The following is a 20276-nucleotide window of genomic DNA, read 5'->3' as shown; positions in this document are numbered from 1 at the left end:
AGATAAAATCAGAGTTCGTATGAAGAAGTTACGATCTAAAAAGCTGAATTTACTATTTCAGGAAACCTACAATAAATAGCGATTTCACCCTTCTATTTCGGGAAAATTTCTATTTCAGTAAGAAACCCTAATTCCTAAATCTCTCTCGACACGATCCAGGTTTTGTACCAACCTGCGCCACGATCCGGACGAAGATCCGGCAAAATCTCTGTCGTCCAACCTTTGTAGATCGTCGCACCACCGCCATTCGAGGCGCCTCCCTTTCCTCTTGTGATCCATGGAAGAATTTCGTGCCATAGAAGCTTCAGAGAAGTGAATCGAAGCAAAACTCCTCCTATGTGCCATGCAAAGCAACCAGTTTCGATCGCAGGATTTTGTCCACCTCTGATGAGGCCATCGTTTGGGCCCTGCAGCTCTTTCCTAGCTAATCACGTCTATACTTATTGTTTGACTCAAATCAACTTGTGGAGAAGGAATCGAAGATTTGAAGATTTTGGGTTCCCGAAGTGTTCAAGGTAAATTTCATCTCCCTCGATTAAAACTAGACTTTGTGGTAGTTGTAAGACTTGTTGAGGATGTTGTATGAACAATTTGGTATAGTTCTTGCTAACCAATTCGGGAGTGAAGCTAGTGGCGCGTAGGAGTGCTTCCGACCTTTTTTGGTCTCTTGTTTTGATCAGTTAGTTAGACCTAGGGGTCATCATGGGCCAGGCTGGGCTTTGACAAAGTTAACGAAACTTAGGGTCGGGCCGGGGCTTCAATATATATGCCCTTACCTGCCCTTAAGGCCCATCCCGCAAGGGTCGAAAGGGCCGGCCTTACTTAAATAAACTCAAGCTGGAGAAAAAAAAAAAAAAAAACTTCAATATATGCAATTGAATAGAAGTCCCTTAAAACTTAAGAAAGTTGTCTGATGTCTAATGATATCAATTACATGATTTACATCAAGTGAAACTAAAACTTTCATTTACTTCTTCAAAAACAATTAGAAGAATAGAGATATGAAGAGTAGTCTGATGCTACCAATTACTTCTTTGAAAACAAAAAATTACAAAATAAATCATTCTTGTGGACTTGAAGATTCATGCAATTATGTCAATGAACTTCCACCATGCTCTATTGTACTCAAAATTTCCTGCAATTATGAATAAAGATTCCTAATTAATCAGTACTCATTCAATTTACATGAGAATATGCAAATTTTTTTTAACGAAAACCACGTACAACAAATCACAAGAGTACATAGATGGTTAATATAATGATTACACGCATTTCTATGCGCATAATCGCATTCTAAATACTAGAATTAAGCTAATCTTCAAGTTAATTAATATATAATTAATCTATTTTTATTTATTTTGTAGTAAATAAATGGAGTTACTGAAACGAGATAGAATGACGCGAAAATGGTGAAGATTTGAGTTTTCGACAAGAGGACGAAATTGTGGATTTGTTAATTACTTAATTAAGCTTAATTGCTTAATTAAGCCTAACTTTTTTTTTTTTTTTTTTTGAGAAGAAATTAAGCCTAACTCTAAAAAAGCATGCACGTGCAGATGGATTAATTAGTTGGGTACCAATATTTAACCATCATTCTTATCTTTCATATACGCACCAAAGGGTGATTGACACGAAGCAATGTGGAGCTGCACATGAATTGCCCTTCAATTATCCTAGGCCACATGGAGAACGCCAGACCACCCATCACTCTCTCTCGTCAATTGTAGCCTAGAGACCAGCTACCTAGCGGAGACCAACAGCTACATATATATATATATATATATATATATATATATATATATATATATATATATATATATTGTGTAGGGCAAAAGAAAAGAAAAATTTTGTAGATTTTAGTCCCCCATAATTTGTGGATTTGGAGTTTGTTTTGAATTGAAGGCCCACTATAGAAAAATTTGGTATTTGTCCAATTCACAAGAGTTCAAATGAAGTTTAGAATGAAGTTTGGGCCCAACATGAAGACATTAGGCCGTTTTATTTTGCCTCTATGGGTTATGACGTTTTTGTATGCCTTGGTGGATTTCTAGAAGTCTCTCTACATCAACATAATTAAGCTCTAGGTTTTTAGGATACTTTGTGACATTCTTTATCCTTTGTTTCTTAAAACCTTGAGCCTTGGCCTCATTACAACCCTTTATAAGACCTTTTTGATCCTTAAGATGGGATAGTCTTTGATCTGTGGAGATGAGTTATAAGAGTTGAACCTATGGCTTGGGTCTATTTGTGCAAATAGTTGATATCTTTAATGAGATCTTGAAAAATTATATTCACAAAGTGCTTTCCGTTTCTTATATATGTGAGCTATTTGATTCCCTCAAAATATTTTCTCTCACATATACTTGAGTGATTATAAGCTTTTAAGCATTGCCATAAATCTGAGAGAAGAAAGAGTGGATATACATTGTGAAGATATGAATTATACTTGTCTGAACATGCTGAGCTCCATCCCATCACCATTGTTACAACCAGGTCCTACTTATTTATATGTGGATTATATGTTTGAATTAACTCTCGAATATCTAAATATTGATTCTTGGTTGAGTGCTAATCTTGATCCTATGAAAGTAGGAGATTTATGAGACTAAATGTTGAAGGGTGATAGAGTCATTGTTTGTTGTAACGTCTTTGTCTTTTCTTTAAGTTTTCGTTAAATCTTTGTTTTGATTTTACTAAGGGACTAGCAAAAGCTAAGTGTGGGGGAATTGGCCTTGGGAGACGTTTTAATCATCATTCAAACCCAGAATTAATTTTGAAAACCTCCCATCTCTCTCTCAAAGTTTCGGCATCTCTCCTTTGTGCAAGCCTTGAAGCCGTGAAGCAAGCTCCATCATCCTTCATACATCCTTGTCGTAGCCTCCATCCTCTTGAAGATATTCTTGCGTTCTCGAAGCGTCTTTAAAAGTGTAACCATGACCATAAACTCTTTGTTTTCGGTTTCTAGTTTGTATAAAACAATTCGAATGTTTTGTTTGTTTTATTGGAAATTTCGATTCTTTTTTATGATTGAGTTTATGTTTTGTTGTTTAGTTTCTAGTAATCATGAAGCATGAAAACGTTTTAGGTTTCTAGAATACATAAATTGCGATTTCTATATGTGATGATCTAAGTTCATTGATTCGTGCTTCAATCCCATCTTTTATGTGTTTTGTGTTATTTGGTTGCAAACTTAGAATATTGAGCATGTAACTAAATCCAAATTAAGATATGCTAGCGTTGTAGGACTTAATTGCTAAGTGGAAAACCTATAATTCCTTAGGTAAATCAATGAAGAGTCTTGCATGCTTGTATGGCGTTCCAACTTGTGTTCTTGGCTTAAATCGATCAAACTTTCTAAGTGTTTAATGCGTTGAATATGTTTTGTTGATGACTTGATCTCTCACTAGCATTGCATGTTTAATAGGGTTAACTATGGTGCCTTCATCTAGTTAATTTAACTAAGGAAAGTAAAAAGAACTCTGTATGTGTTCATCTCTGTTCTTAATTGATTTCTTCATTCACATGTTTTAATCCGTGATTTATGTTTAGATTACTTGTTTTTGTGTTAGTAATTGTTAACTGCATCATACATATTTTGTTCCATATATCTATCTTAATTCATGGTTTGAATCGATCATTGTAATTAGTTTAATTCGATTAGAGTACAAACTTTTCAAATCCCCTATTCTTTTTTTTTTTTGATTGGGGGAGGTTAGCGTTAGTAAGTTAGCAACACACACACCCTTTGGGGGTATCCCAACAGAGCCGGACTAATCCCTTCCGAACGCCATGGGGCAATAAGCACCCATTGGTTGGCCCCAAGCCCTCATGGGGTTTCGAAAGCTAGACCTGGCATGGGGGTTCCAAACTAGGCCCTTCTACCACCCTATTCTACTTTGTAATTTTCGTAAATAATTTATACATGTAATTAATAATTCTTTCTTTGATGTTTAAATGACATGAGCACCCTCAATCCCCGGATAGAACGATCCCTACTTGCTTTATACTAACAATTATCAACATGGTTAATTTTGAGAATTCAATCCGAGTTCATCAGTTCATCATATATATATATATATATATATATATATATATATATATATATATATATATATATATATATATATACAGATCCTATCCAGAGTGGAGCTCCGCTTTGAAATTAGAGTGTGAAGTTTGAGTTTTGGATCACTTTTCGGTCGCATATCCACATCTCGACCGTTCAGTTTTTAGGTACTAGTGTATAGATCATCTCTGCAAATTTTCAGCCAAAATGATGATCGTTAAGGCATTGATAACTGCCTTAAAGTTAATACGGTTCAAGTTGACAGATTCAGTCCGTCCATTGGTTTAAGCGAGTTAGATACCTTAACGATCATCAATTTGGCTGAAAATTTGCAGAGATTATCTATACACTAGTACCTAAAAACTGAACGGTCGAGATGTGGATCTGCGATCGAAAAGTGACCCAAAACTCGAACTTCACACGTTAATTTCAAAGCGGAGCTCCGCTCTGGATAAAATCTGTATATATATATATATATATAAGGGTTCTTGGCTGTGGACGTCCGTACCTAATTGGTGATCGTTAAGGCATTCAAAACTGCAATTTACAACAATGAATAAGAACGGTTCCGAATCTGTCGAAATGTAAATTGCAGTTTTGAATGCCTTAACGATCACTAATTTGGCTGAAATTTTGCAGAGATGATCTATACATTAGGACCTAAAAATTAAATGGTTAAGATGTAAATGTGTGATCGGAAACTGGGGAAAAAATGGAAATCAGTACCTTTTGCTTAGGTACGGACGTCCGCACCTGAGAATGGCTGATATATATATATATAGTGGGAGGTATGAATTATTTTCAAATATGATATATTCTATTTACTATCTTATCGTAGAAATAAGTTATTTAATAATATCTATATTTGTGAATGCATACATGGAAATTCAAAATTTAACAATGAAAAGATGGAGTTGGCTAAAGAATCGAGTTGACTATGGTAAGAGAACTAGCACCATATCATTCATATCTCATACCTTAAATACTGACTTTATCCATTAATCATAGGGTAAGGAAGCATTTTTTTTGTTTTGTAATTTCATACATGGGTATAACTAGGTTGTTGTTGGGCTTTCTCAGAAGTGGTAGCTATGGAAGGGACTACCAATGTAAGATCTAGCCAATTGATCTTGCTATCCGAGCAACAACTTGTGGACTGTAATAGAGATATGTACAATAGTGGCTAGATGGGTGGTAACACAGTAGAGGCCTTCCAATACATCCAACAAAATGGTGGAATCATTGGTGAAGATAATGATCGATACATGGCTAGGACGGAGAATATGACAATAATAAGGAAAAACAGCTTGCTGCCACAATACTGGTTATGAAAAAGTGCCTCCAGGGGAAATGAATTTGCTCAAGGTTATGTCTAAACAACCTGTCTTAGTCTTCATTTCAGTCGAGAGACAAGACTTTCAACATTACGAAAGTGGAGTTTTCTCCTGTGATTGCAACCTAAACCTTGAGCATGCTACTACAGTTGTCGAGCACGAGACAACTGAAGAGGGCACCAAGTATTGGTATTAGAACTCATGGAGCAATAAATGGGCTGAAAATGGCTATTTCAGAATTCTTAGAGATAATGGTCGGCTTGAAGGTGAATGTGACATTAATATGGATGGTGATTATCCAACAAACATATAGAAATAGGCAATATATAGCCCTTGAAATATGACTTGTGTTTACTTTTCTGCCCAATTCTTAATATGTCTGTCATCCCTTATAGTGTTTCATGACCAATATTACTTCAACAATAAAGATGACTCAATGCCGAATAATTAAAATCTGTGTCATTGATGAGAAAGGACCATCTGACTAGCATTTTCTCATAAAGCTTGAATCTCCCTCCCCAAATACCGCTAATTATCCATAATTCATGTTCTCAAAAAGAAAAGAAAAAACTACAACTAATTATTTTTCATAGCAAAGTTATTATAATTGTAGAAATGTGATTGTTTGTTTAGGACTAATTTCATTTTACCTCCCTGACTCTTACACCTTAAATCAGTTGTGCCCCTGCGCTTCTAATTTACTCACAAATATCCATGTGCTCTCCAATTTTAATCACTCTTATCCAATCATTAGTTTTTCTATCAATTATTTTGTAAATTGAAAATGTGGTTGGGTTCCCTTGTAGAATGATGACTCACTAAAGGCGCATATTAAATTGTATCGTTAGTGACAAGAACTTCAAATCATATTATACAAAACAAGCTATGGATTGGACATGGGCACCCGTGATGAAATTAGAAGTGCATGAGCACAAGTAATTTAGGAATATAAAGCTCAGGTGCTACTGCACCTAGCAATATAATGTGAGTTGTACTACATTGAACTATATCACATCGATCTGTTGCACAGAGCAATAACATATCAATGCAGTATATCGTCACTTCTCGAAACGATGCTACTATATCGAGCTATACCGCACAGGTGCTACTACACTGAGCAATAACAGGTGGATGTTACCGCACTGAGAAATAATGTTCAAATTCTACAACACAAAATAATTAGCACGAGTGCTAATATAGTGAGTACGTAATACAAAGTTAAGTGCCATTTCTCTGTAGCAAGTAATACCATGTGATTACTAATACATTGAATTATATTTTAAAATGTGAAAACAATATAGTTTGATAATAATGAATTATGAGGTAAAATAATTATATATATATATATACAGATTTTATCCAGAGCGGAGCTCAACTTTGAAATTAACGTGTGAAGTTAGAGTTTTGGGTCACTTTTCGGTTGCATATCCACATCTCGACCGTTCAGTTTTTAGGTACTAGTGTATAGATCATCTCTGCAAATTTTCAGCCAAATTGATGATCGTTAAGGTATCTAACTCGCTTAAACCAATGGACGGACTGAATCTGTCAACCTGAACCGTACTAGCTTTAAGGCAATTATCAATGCCTTAACGATCATCATTTTGGCTGAAAATTTGCGGAGACGATCTATACACTAGTACCGAAAAACTGAACGGTTGAGATGTGGATATGCGACCGAAAAGTGACCCAAAACTCGAACTTCACACGTTAATTTTCAAAGCGGAGCTCTGCTCTGGATAGGATCTGTATATATATATATATATATATATATATAGTTATGTATGCAATGTGTTAAGGGGAGTACCAAGATAGGGGTTTAGGTGGTGAGGTGAGTGTGTTAATACGTAAATAATATATGTTAGAGGGAATGGTGTCAGAGAGGTGAGAAAAGATGTTACATAGTGTAGGGGCTAGGCGAAAAGGAAAATGATACATAATGCGTGCAATGTATTTGAAAGTTTGAGTATAATTGTTTATACGAAATTGCTTGAGATACCAAAAAGTTATGCCAAATATCAATACCAAATGATGTGGCATTTGCCATGTCATCAATCTTCCTACTAAGAAAGTGATGATCTGGAATTAATACAATTTTTTATACCTTAAAAAAAAAGAATAAAAATATAAAAATAAACCAAAATATCTTCTTCCTTGAGCAGTTGAGCATGGCACCCTTTTCTTTGCTGTTTCTAACTAGAGCCATGAAACAGTACTAAAACTTTGGTTTCATTCTCAGACTTACCAAGAGCCACCCAAACTTATAAAAAGTTCATTTCTCTGTCTCATACTCCCTCTCTTTTCATAGTTTATTCTTTTGACATTAAATAATCAATCTAGGAATCTCATATAACTTGACCGATAGCTACTCTTTCGGTCTTGCCAATAATTGGAGAGGCTTTGTCATGTGTTAACCTTTAACTAAATTTTACAAAGCAAAAAAAAAAAATAAATAAATAAATAAATTTAAGTACAGAGAACAAAAGTCACCAAACCAACCATATCTACAAGGTCGATGGTGATGATCATCTCCTCTTGATGAGGACAAAGGCCGTGCATTGCAAAAGGTTTGGATTTTTTTTAAAATTTTTTAATAAAAAAATTAGTAGAGAAAATCCACATTAGCAATTCCTTCCAAATAGAGATGAGTCGGCACCTGCCACATCATTCCAGATATGAATTTGGTATAAATATTCCCTGAGCCAAAATTAGAATTAGAAGCCTCTGATTCAATCTCAAGTCTATTCCCTTCTGTATCAAATGTTAACTAACGAAATAGTAATGGTGTGAGAGTAGTACGGTCTGGAACGTTCAAACCAGCGTCCTCCTTTAATATATCAATACGTGCCTTGACCCTAGAAAAAGGAGAGAGCTCAGAATAAGATATTCATGGATGCAGAGAATTGTAGAATGAAAGTTGTTGTCAAAAATAACGAGAGGGTTAGTGGGTATTTATAGATAACAGATAGCTAAAAGCAGAGTCAGAGTCGGATTTATACTCCAATTTGTTTCAGAAAAGGAATCCAATTCTAACACATAACTCAACCTTTCGGTAACTCACTTTGAGAGACGGCTCGGTAGATAGAGGAACTTACATTATGAAATCAAATGGCTTTATATATAGTAATTAATTCTTCTATCAAACAACTAAGGAAATTCTAAACTACTTAGAGAAATGAAACCTAAACTAGAATGGATAAGAACTAGTCTTCAATGTCATGGAAGCCTCCTTGAATGTTCTTCATGGCATCACTTGAACACTTAGGCATTTTCTTCTTGCAAGGGTCACGGCATTGTCTCCTTTAATGGCCGAAATTATGGCCTTGAAATACTCCTTAAGAGCTAGGTAATCCATCTTCAATGTGGCTTAGAAATTCTTGTCCAAATAGGCTTTGAAAAGTCAATAATAACTTCCCTTAAAATTAGGAAAGAAATTCCTATATTTTAGGAAACAATTTAGAAAATATTGTAGGATAGTTTTTAGGAAATAATTCCCTAAAACTTAGGAGATTTTAACTCAGCATCATCCCTTGCACATGACTATTTTGAATCAAATGTCTTACACAAGCCCTTTAAATGTCACATGACTTCATTAAAAATGCACATGATACTTAGCTAAAATTTAGGGATCTTAATTTTCACATGCAAAACATGTGACAAGCCTTCCAAAACGCCTCATATGTCTAGCACATGTTATTTTCATCTCCTCCATTCCATCATGGCTTCATTTTATGTCATCACATGCTTAACATGTGCCATTTAGCTCCTTTGTACGCTTAATTCCTCTTATAGACCTATAAGAATAAAATTAAGTTAAAAACTACATAGTAAAGATAAAAGTATAACAAAGTATGAGAAATAAACATTATAAATGTCGCATTATATGATCCTATCAAATTCCCCCACACTTAGCTTTTGCTAGTCCTTTAGCAAAATCAAAACAAAACAAAGAACTAAAGGCACTAAGTAGAAAAAAATGAAAATTTCACTCAGAAAGAAAACAAAATTTGACTCAAAAACAAAGACTCAAAAACTCTAACCCTTCAAAGAATTGTGTCAGGCATCTCATATTTTCACAGCATCAAGGTTAGCACCTCAACCAAGACTTAATCCTTAGATATTCAAGAGCTATTAAAACATATAGTCTACACATAAACAAGTAGGGCTTAGGGGCAACAATAGTGATATGGTGGATCTCAACATGTTCAAACAAGTATGATTCAAACCTCAAAAGGCAATCACTCTTTCTCCCTCAAATTCAAGGCTTATGCTTAAAAGCTTTAATCACTCAAGTATATATATATATATATATATATATATATATATATATATATATATATATATATATATATATTTCAAAAAAACTCACATATAGAAAGATAAGCACATACTTATATTTTTCTTAAAGATCTCATGAAAGATAAAAACTACTTGCAAAATGAACCGAACCATATGCTCAACTCTTATGACACATCTCCACAGATCAATTACCCTTTTCAAGGACCAAGAAGGTCTTATTTTTGAGGTTTTAATGAGACTAGGCTAAGGATTTAAAGAAACGAAGGGATAGGATAATCACAAAAGGTTCTAAAAACCTAACAGAGCACTGTTGAAGTAAGAGACATCTTATGAAAACTCCTCCAAGGCATTGTAATGTAGAAATCCCCTTAGTGGTCCTTAAAAGGGCCAAAGACCATCATGTTGGGCCGATGCTTCATTCTAACCGCCACTTCTTTTAGTAACAAACTAAGGAATCAAGCCCAAAAGAACTGTGAATATATATCATACATCACTTTCTTATGTTTTTGCCGTACACTATACTTTCTTTTTCATTCTTTTTTTCTTTTGCCCTCATATGCACTTTGTGCATAAATCTTTCTCTCTCTTTTTTTCCCTTCGGCATAGTATACTTTTTTTTTTTTTTTTTCATGTTCCTTACGGCAAAGACCTTACAATACAACACACAATGTATGACTTGATTCCCCCACACTTAATCTTTTCATCATCTCCTTATGATGAAACCTTCATCTTGTTTTTGTCTCAAGTCTAGCTCCACTATGTCATTAGAACAAGGGTAAAGAAATATCTATACTAAGGTTTAAAGGTTTAAAATATAAGGGGTGGTGAAATAAAGGTTTAAATGTAGGCTCAAATGGGTTAACTAGGGGAATGCACATCTTTGTGTGCACAAATAGGGACACAGGCTTATTTTGGCAATGGTGGAAGTTCCTAAGTGCCTTTATCCTTTCCGAGGTCTGGGTGTAGAGATATAAAGTCTTTAATAGCACAAAAGTGAGTTCTAGTAATCTCTAGTGTCCATTAAACTTAATCTATAGCAAGTAGTCAATCTAAATGAAAGAATAATGAGATCATGCAAATCATCACCAAGAAAATAAGATGACATATATTTTTTTTCATTAACACTCAACAAAGAAAGGGCACATGGCTCAAATTCTCACTTAGGACTATTTTATGAATCATACTCATCTTATCATGCTCGTATTCTGTACCAAAGTTATCAGGCCATATCCACTACAAGTACGTATGCTTCTTATACATCTTAGTAACCAAAGAATAACATTAAACTTCATCCCAATAATAGTGATATTCTTTTAGCCATAACTTTAGAGATATAAATTCATCATAGACATTGAAGGGCATCCTAAAGCCATCTCCAACCCAAAGGGTTAAAGGGTCAAATGGCTAAAATTTAACAATTTTCATGTCCAACCCAAATAGTTAAGGGTTAACGGGCTATTTTTGAGGGCCAAAGTGCAACTTAAGGGGCTAAATATACCCCTTGATTTAGCCCTATAGCCCTTAGAAAATTATGGGGAGACCAACTGATTGTATCAGAAAATGGGGAGAGCCACGTCATGTGATACAACTTGCATGCATCTGCATTGCATATGTGAGTGTATTTTCAAATTTTTAAATCAATGGTCCATATTGATTACATCTTATAATCTGACGGTTATAAATGGCTAGATTACATCAGCAACAGCTAGTTATATTTTAGGGCTATAATTTAGCCTTGACTGGTTGAAGACAGTTGATGTCACATCAATGAATAGTAAAGAAATCAAGGCTAAAATTTAGCGTCAGGGCTATTTTTAGCCTTGTGGGTTGGGGCAGGAAATCCTCTGTCCCCAAATGAGATGGGGATAGGTGTCCCTCCTCACTGATTGGTTGATGTAGATTAAAAAATTATTATCTTAAACTTTTGTTTAATTTTTTAATCTTTATATTCATTTTTTAATCCTTGTTAACCAATCAGAATGAAGGGACAGGGTGGGGATAGGGAAATGGGGACAGAAGATTTCGGTCCGTGGGTTGGAGATGACCTAAGATTCAAAACAAAGTAAAGACACAAAAATTGATGTTTGAGATACTCCTCTTTTCTCTTTTGGTGACTCCTTTCAAACATGACCAGGTGAGGAGGGGAGCTATTTTAGCGGGGCTCAAGGCTCTACTTGAAAGCACTTCATGCATCCAAACCAAATCTTAGACATCATGTCCTACTAAGATGAGCCTGGTTGAGGATCAAGAGAAAACAACCTACGTACCATTTCGCATGTCAGCTCATAAAAAAGGGCACAGAGAGAACTTTTTTTCTTTTCTTTTCTCAAAAAAATAGAACAATTTTTTTCTCTTTTTGGCAACACCCAAATGATAAGTATGAGCTCAACAGTTTTTTTTCTTTTCTTTTTTGGCAGAATGAGTTCAACAGTATGGTAGAGCTACAAAGAAAGACTGATAATGACGTGTGCACGAGATGAAAAACAGTGAGACTGACAAATACGAAGAAGAGGTTTGATGTAACTGGCTTTGGATTTCAAGGGGTGATTTCACACACTGCCATGTAACTTGTGATCTTGCTCAAGTTCCATCAGCTTGTTTGTGGTTCAGATTATTGGTTTCTTAAGACTGAATCCCATAATCCCGAAGAATAAATAAAATGAAACAGAAAAAAAGCACACGAAGTGCAGCTTTAAATGGTGTTCACAACTTCACAAGATTAACAAGCCAAATTTAAAGCAGGTCGGACTTTATTTATTACTAGAAACATCATTTCAGTTCTCTCATAGGGGAGTAAAAATCAAGGAATAGACTGGGAAAAATCAGAGGATGGGCCACTAGCACTTCTGGATGGAGGTTCTCTGTACCAATGATTTTCTTCGCGAGTGAGAAAGTTGGCCTCTGCAAAAAAGAACTCCAATGAATGATAAAACAAAACTTCATGCAGGGTAATCCATATATTTTACCTGCAAAGAATCTTTACAGATTTTTCCCAATTCATTCCATACAAGCACAAAGGTATTCAAATAAATTAGGCCAGAAAGTATTCGAGTTCCATGCTTGTTCTCTCCCTTGTTATTTTCACCCTAACAGTGACTGTTATCCTTGCTTCTATTTGTAGAACTAATGGGACCCTATGGCATAAAGTGCTCCAATTTGTGACTATAAATGAATGATTAGCACACCACCCCAACACCATAACAGACTAACATCATCTTCACACTACTTTCCATTTTTTTCAGACAATTGATGTTGGGTAAGTTGATGCAAGGCGACTAGAGCGTGAAACAGAGAATAGAGCAGCAGCATTTGAGTCCTTCCCTCATTGAAACAGGAAAGGCAAAAAAAAAAAAAAAAACAGAGGTCTAAGATGCCTCAAAAATGATTTAGTTCCCCCTGCCCCCAGTTAACTCAAAATTTAACATATTTAAATACAGCCTTTAAGCGAAAAAAAAAAAATGGAAGAAAATACAAACAAACCCCAATTCAACCAGTCTATTAAATATAAAAAGAAACTAGCAATAATATTTATATCCTTGGTGACCATTAGAAATTGGGGAAATTGTCTACTCTGTACCAACTTTACTAATAGTAACTTTCTCAAATGCTGTTGACACTCACTAAAAGGGGACTTCTACAGTGTTGTTCTTCAAGAATTTTCATTCTTTTACTTCATATCAAGAGCATATGGAACTCAACTTCTATGTTGCACAGATGTTAAGCTATTACATATATAAATCATTCGAATAACAGGTTGGTCTACTTGTCTAATAGTTCAAATTCCTATACAGGTATGGGGTAGGATGAGAGAATTGTTCCAATTACTTTCTTTTATTTTTCAGGCAGCAATTCATCAGAATTAATAAAGCATTATATGATTTTCTATAGCAACATTATGGGTGTTATTAATTGATGATGCACTCTGGAAGTGAATAGATATAGTTAAATTGGACTGACAACTGACCTGACAAAAACACATCCTTGTATTCATTGTCATCATATACAAACTGAGGAGGATCTGGAGAACCAATCCCAACAATAGTGCTTCCACTGCATCAACAATTTTGAGAACATGGAAATGATGTAAATAAATTTGCACAAATAGCATATTAGATCAAAAGGCAGTCAGCAGTTGAACATTTCGCAACATGAATTTGTCTATTTTAATCTAATACAAGTCGTTAAGTATAATGAGACTGCGAGTTGGCAGCTCCCTGAGTTTGAAACTTAAGACTAAAAAATGCTCCCTCACTGTTGCAAAGGAAAATTCAGGAATGAGAAAAGGACTTGATCATATTTTCATATTACTATATTGATAGATACATGGATACATATATAGGACACTACACATGAAGATGCAAACCTCCTCCTAAAATCAGTCTTAAAATAAGCTAATTAAACAACCAGAGCTTCTTTTAATGTAACAGACTTAGTGTAGCTAGATGTATAGTAACCAATCATTCAGCTAAATGAATAATAATCAACCTCTATCAACAATAATCCCCATACAAAAATTCATCCATATGAACTTTATATATTCTGTGTCCAGCGCAGGTAAATTATAAACACTTTTGCAAAACCATTCCCAGTTTGATTAGAAGACCAAAATTGAATTAAACCCCAGATTACATCCAATAACTGTACAAGTATTGTGAAGTTGACTACTGATTTTCAGGCATGTAATTGCTCAGCAAGTTGAGTATGCAAAGCTTTGTGGTCTTAGGCAACCATTTAATCAGCAGCTTAGGGAACAATGAATATGAAGCTAAACTGCTCCTCGCTTACAACCCCAACCTTCGTGTGGAGACCCAGAAAGAATCAGACCGAGAACGGCACTCCAACAAACAGAATATTAAGGAATGGGAAGTGGAGCATTGGAGGATTGGAACCCGGGAGGATTGGGACCCGGACCTCCTATATAAGTATATAACTGTATGATAAATGTTCAGCCGACCCAAAACATATACTCGCCCTTGAGTATATTAATAGTTGGAGGCAATGGCGTAGCTAGCTTATGCCCAGAAGGGTCACTTGACCCTGCTCGATATTTTGAAATGGTCTATTATGTATAGTATTTTTAGTTTGTTATATGAGATAAAGGAGATAATTAACTTTTAATTAAAACAAAGAAAAGAGAAGGCTAACTCTACATCACCATCAGAATGTATTAATTTGTACCTTCCAGACATCAAATAGCAAAGTAATATTGACCCTCATTAATGAAACAATAATCTTAACCAGTGTTTAATTAATTATCTTCATAGGCGATGCGATGAGTGTACCTTCCAGACATGAAAACAGCATCATATTGTCCACGGCTAGCAGCAAGTACTCGCTGCTTCAATCTTTTAAGAGATGGAAGAACTTGAAATGCTGGAGGTTCTGCAAATAAGTACAACTAAAACTTGTTAATAATTTTATTTTTGATACTTAAGAATAGATGACGCTACGGCAGTCTGTAAATCTTGAGCCAGCTGAGACTTTAGACCAACTCGCTAAAACAGGCAGGGTTCTCTAACTCTGGATGAAGTGTCCATCCAGTGCAAAGTTTTGTCCAATATATATGAACAAGATATTAGAGAAAGTTACTAGCAAACAAGCAGGTCAACTACATTAAAGAAGCTATTAGAAAGAAAAGGACATAAGGGACTAAAAAATTAGGGCAAACAGAGGAAAAAAAATGAGAGAAAAGAGGTATTGGTTGTTAAAGAGTTCGCTTGGATTTTTATTTTTATTTTTTATATACCAACAATGTCTTTAACGTGTGGACTTGCCTACTAAAGGAACAAAACTGGGAGGATTGAGCTGCAGGAATTTGAATGCCAGAATGATAATTTCTCTAATTTATTTTTATTAAGAAATTGCTAACGTTAATAGCTTTATACAAATCAAAAGTGTCTTCTTACTGTCCTTCATCAATGCATACCTAAATCATTGATGCAAACATCTTGCGATATTCCATTCACTGAGATTCTTTCCAGTAATTTTAAAGGATCAACACTACTAGTTGTATCCAACTGCAGGCGCTGAAAAATAAAAAAGATTATTAAAAAATGATGGTAAAAAATTTTGATCAAGTTAATTGACAATCCACTGACTGTTAAATCTACAATACCTTGTAAACTTCAGCTGTTGAACATGCCTGCTGAGGCTTTATAAGAACCATCGGAATGTCAAAGGGTACAGGTGGAGGAATATTTTGAACAACCTGGACATCGAAAAGCAGTTTTGCATATTATACCATCCTAATAAGCACAAAATATTAATTATATCTATCAGTATGAAACTTTCCATTCAGGGACAACAACCAACACCCTAAACCCTATAGAAGGAATATTGACTCGGCCTGAAATTCATTGAAGTCCAATGGGTAGTAAAAAGACTGTCTTTATAAGATATTCAGACACTATTAAAATCCAAGCCTCCTTTTTCCTGGGAGGCTAGAACATGCAAAATCCACCACATAACCTTTGAAAATGTGGTGTCTCAAAATCATATCAAGACAGTAATTTTAAAATTTTAAACGAGGAAAGCAGTCCTAAAGAAAGAGTCCATGATACACAACAAACTAATAACTGATTCATTTTTTTGAGAGTTCCTGTCCCATCTAGACTGTCAAATAGACCTTTTGACATTGTTGGTTCTGGATTCATTTATTTTTCTTACTCAATTTTGATGTAAAACAATATTGGGGTTGGCAGATTTTAACTTCGTATCACCTCCAACAGTGTAGAGAGAAATATCACCAGACCAAAGGCTAGTTGTAACATCGCTGAGCTCTTAATTAACAATTTGATGAACAGAAGTTGTGCATCTAACTCCTAAGGTCACTCATATCGAGCCGCACCCCAAATAGACAAGTGAATGAGTAATCATGCATTACAACAGGAACTCTCAATTATCTGGGTAATACAACTCTTTTGATTCTCTCTGTATAGTTTCAACATATGTAAGGACCAAAAGAGAAAACCAAAACTTTGGCTTCACTAATTTCTAGCAGAGCCATCTCGTCAAATGATGTACAATGATGGAAAGCAGAAAAGAAACACCGTAATATGGCAAAGACATACCTCACCACGACCAGTACAATAGGCTGCACCTTGAGAGAAAAAGAAGGGAACATCTGAACCAATCTCACTCGACCATTCTTGGAGCTCCTTCTCAGTGGCAAGACAACCATTAAACTGATTTGCTGCCCATAGAGCAGTTGCAGCATTGCTGCTTCCACCACCAAGTCCTGCTCCTGTAGGCACTTTCTTATCAAGATGAATCTGCCAAAAAAAAAATTCAATGCAACATAAATGTGAAGTTATTTACAGCACCCTATTCTTCAACTTCAAAGAGCTCTCAAAAAAAAAAAAAATTCCGAATCACCTAGGCATCACTTCATACCCAAAAGAAATTGTCGCTACCAGTCTTGTTCCTGTAGAGATTAAGGGCCTTGATAATCTGCAACAAAAGAGGTTCCCAATCATAATGGTAGCAACATTAGGAGCAAACATGCGGAATGGCAGACTTCCCTTACCAAATTCCTATCATCAAGGGGAACCCCTGACACATTGGTCGACAAACGATCTTTGGATTTTGAGGGTGACAAAGAGAACTTAATCACATCTCCAAGGCTTATTACCTAGAGGCGGCACAAATTAATAGTCAAAATGCTGAGAGAAGATTCAATTACACAACCGAACAAATGAAAAGGAACTCACATGAAAGAGAGATGCCAAGTCATGAAACCCATCTTCTCTTTTGTTCGTTATTCTCAAGAAAACATTAATCTGCAAAAGATAGATAGATATAAATTCAATACAAATCGCCAGATAGAGTGAGTGAGTGAGTGAGGGAGTGACCTTGCAAGGCGAGAACAGTGATAGCCTTGAAAGCGGCGGAGCTTCATTGTCCACCTTATCTGCCAACTTGTTTATCCTTTCATCAGGATCGTATACTATCTACTAGTCACCAACCAACCCAGAAATATAAGCACTTGCTTCAATTCATACACAAAAAAAAAAAAAAAAACTGAAACCCCGACCAGCCAGAACTGAGAGATCGAATATAAGTTACCTCTACTTGTTTTCTGTTGGCAGAAACCATGACTCTGACATTTCTCGACTTTGAGTTGAAATATGAGGAAGACCCATGTGAACGTAACGAATGCACTCTGCGGTTGTTTTCGAACAAATTGGGACAAGGCTGCAAGATTGGATTATGGCCGAGAAACTGAGATAAAGCCATAGGATAGTCTATGCCCCCAGTGCAGACAGCCAGGCCCAGCATAGCATTAGCATTAGCATAAGAAATTGAATTTTCGCAAGTCTCAACCAACAACAGGGGAATCAAATTTCTGCACACATTTTGTTATTCTTCTTTGTCCCTTTTTAGCATACTTGCCAATCCGGCAAATGGTCTTCCTATACCCATGTTTATACCACAATTCACACTTTATGTGATTTTCTTAAATTTTATCTTTTAATAAAAAGTTTATATTAAGGGGTGACATATATATTTGATCACCCACACGTGTGATGTACATGATTCTCGAGAAGAAAGCTTGAGAAGCTCCGCACTCCAATAAAGGATCCTTATGCATTTTACCTCCTTGACATTTACACCTTAAATTAAGGGGAGTGAAATTTGCACTCCCCTTTTTGTAAACCACACTCCCTTTTTTCTCTATTCCAAAAATAACCCTTAGCTCTCTCTCTCTCTCTCTCTCTCTCTCTCTAAACTTGAGCTATCCACGGAGGCGGCTAGAATACGCATGCTGTAACTTACAGCTGCTGACAAAAGGAGACGTGGCTCTCCTTACGCCGCAGTATGGCTGAAAGTAGGGGCATCAGGTAATTTCGCAGTTGACGGTCGTTGTGAGTAAATTGGTGGCCGTCAAGGTAAAAAATGTGGGGATTAATTAATCAATTCTCACATGAGGACATTATAACCTAGTGTTTTCTTGAAGCCACGAGACGTCGCCCTCTCTTCTTCATCTCACCGATGAAAGAAAGCTCTGGTTAATGAACAAAGCAGGGGATTTTTCTCTTCACAGAGCACATCCATAGTGAAGGGAAGTGGTCGGTCAAATATATACGGAGGTGTACGTGAAGATCAGGAAGGATGGTGTAGTCGAAGATGATTAAGACTTTCAACTCTCAGACGATGAAAGTGATGAGGAAACTTTCAGATCTTAGAAAAGTGGGGTGGAATAGCGAAATCGCGAAATCCGAAAATTTATGTCATCCCATCTCATAAATATTGGTCAAGATATATAGTGATTGACTACCCAGATCCTTCTAGAACCCATGTAATATATGTCATCTGCATTTATCAGAAAGAATTTGAAGATGGATCATAGGAATGGTTCCCAGTCTCCCAACATAGAGTTGGGCTTCATGGTCCTTATTATCTCTTTGATTAAGTAATAATATGACTCAAAAGTTTGGTGAGGAGCTGTCTGTCAAAAATGGGTCTGATAATTAATAAGTTCTGAAGAACATCAACAAAAAATCCGGTGCAGTAGATCTCGACAGCCTAGACGGATTTTTCCTTCGATGGAAAACGGTATCCAGTGATAACGTACTACTGAAAACAACAAATTGGGTTCAACAAATTGATGCCAAACAAATCCAAATCTTTGCGGACACGGGTCCTAATCCCTAATCAGTTTTCATGCGGTTGCAGAATGCGCTTTCTGGCCAACGAGGAGAAGACGAACGACGGTGTGGCTCTAGAGAAAATGGTTTGTGGTTTGTGGATATATAGGCCAACGAGGAGAAGGAGGAAGAAGAAGACGAACAAAATTGGATTGTGGTGGCTGATGCGCTAACGAGGAGGACTGTAAAAGATGTTTTACCCTGATTAATACAGTGAGTGGAATTGTCAATTAAGCCCCTCCGTCTTAACGACGTTGGCTGCGTAACTTGCAGCCTGCGTATTCTAGACTTCTCCGCTATCCACACCTGAAATAGTGGCTGGCCGTGTAGAAGATAGATTGTAGATGATGTAAACGGCAACGTCGAAACTCGAAAGGGACACAAGAAATCATGATGATAACAACCAATTGAAACAACGATTTCCTCACTAATTCCATTTCATATTGGGGATACTGGAATATAGCCCGTCTTCGGTCTCAATTTGACTGAAGGGAAGATCGCCGTGCACAGATCCAGAAGCACTCGTTTCAATCGAAGCTGAGAACGATGAATTATACTTGGATCTGAAGATGTGTCTTCGAAAATGGGCCGCCCGAAGAAGGTTGAAACAACGTCGCTGAAGAAAGAGGTCAGAGATTTCGATTGGGTGGTCAACGAATTGAAGGTGCTGGTTGTTGTGGAGTCGGGCAAGGAAGCTATGAATCTCAACGATGATGTGGATCTGATCTAGGAAGTTGGGGACGGAGACGCAGAAACCTGCACGAAGTTTCGGCGTTTCAGAAGGTGAGGATCCATGGAGTTGAGAAGTTGGTGAGCTTGCTTCATATACTTGGAATTGTGGAAGAGGTGAGAGATGGTGGTGAGGAGCTGGTCCAGATTATATTCACCAAGTTCATAGCCCGTCTTTGATAATTAAGAAAGTATAATAAC

At 36.2% G+C, this 20276-nt stretch overlaps 1 protein-coding gene across 2 annotated transcripts; it reads right to left on the bottom strand.

Moving 5' to 3' along the window:
* Window positions 1–12359: 12359 nt before the first annotated feature.
* Window positions 12360–18110, bottom strand: LOC133733881 (4-diphosphocytidyl-2-C-methyl-D-erythritol kinase, chloroplastic). 2 transcript variants are annotated; one of them, XM_062161532.1, is made up of 11 exons: window positions 17764–18107; window positions 17550–17648; window positions 17409–17477; window positions 17225–17329; window positions 17092–17148; window positions 16770–16970; window positions 15815–15907; window positions 15626–15725; window positions 14982–15081; window positions 13664–13749; window positions 12360–12600 (listed from the first exon to the last, which is right to left on the bottom strand). In XM_062161532.1, the coding sequence occupies exons 1-11, from the start codon at window positions 17974–17976 to the stop codon at window positions 12500–12502; spliced, it is 1224 nt and encodes a 407-aa protein (XP_062017516.1). In that variant the 5' UTR covers window positions 17977–18107; the 3' UTR covers window positions 12360–12499. The 2 variants fall into 2 exon arrangements, with proteins under 2 accessions (XP_062017516.1, XP_062017517.1); XM_062161533.1 differs by lacking the exon at window positions 17550–17648 and having other exon boundaries at window positions 17764–18110.
* Window positions 18111–20276: the final 2166 nt, after the last annotated feature.

The sequence above is a fragment of the Rosa rugosa genome, chromosome 2 (genome assembly GCF_958449725.1).
Source record: "Rosa rugosa chromosome 2, drRosRugo1.1, whole genome shotgun sequence".
In the NCBI taxonomy this organism is placed as follows: Eukaryota; Viridiplantae; Streptophyta; class Magnoliopsida; order Rosales; family Rosaceae; genus Rosa; species Rosa rugosa.
The sequence above is the reverse complement of the archived record's forward strand: the minus strand, read 5'-3'. Positions and strand labels throughout refer to the sequence as shown.

Coding starts and splice junctions, on each gene's coding strand:
- LOC133733881 (XM_062161532.1), bottom strand. CDS start 17,976: ATGCTGGGCCTGGCTGTCTGCACTGGGGGCATAGACTATCCTATGGCT. Junction 17,649..17,763: donor CCAACAGAAAACAAGTAGAG/GTAACTTATATT, acceptor GGTGACTAGTAG/ATAGTATACGATCCTGATGA. Junction 16,971..17,091: donor GTAGCGACAATTTCTTTTGG/GTATGAAGTGAT, acceptor TTTTTTTGGCAG/ATTCATCTTGATAAGAAAGT.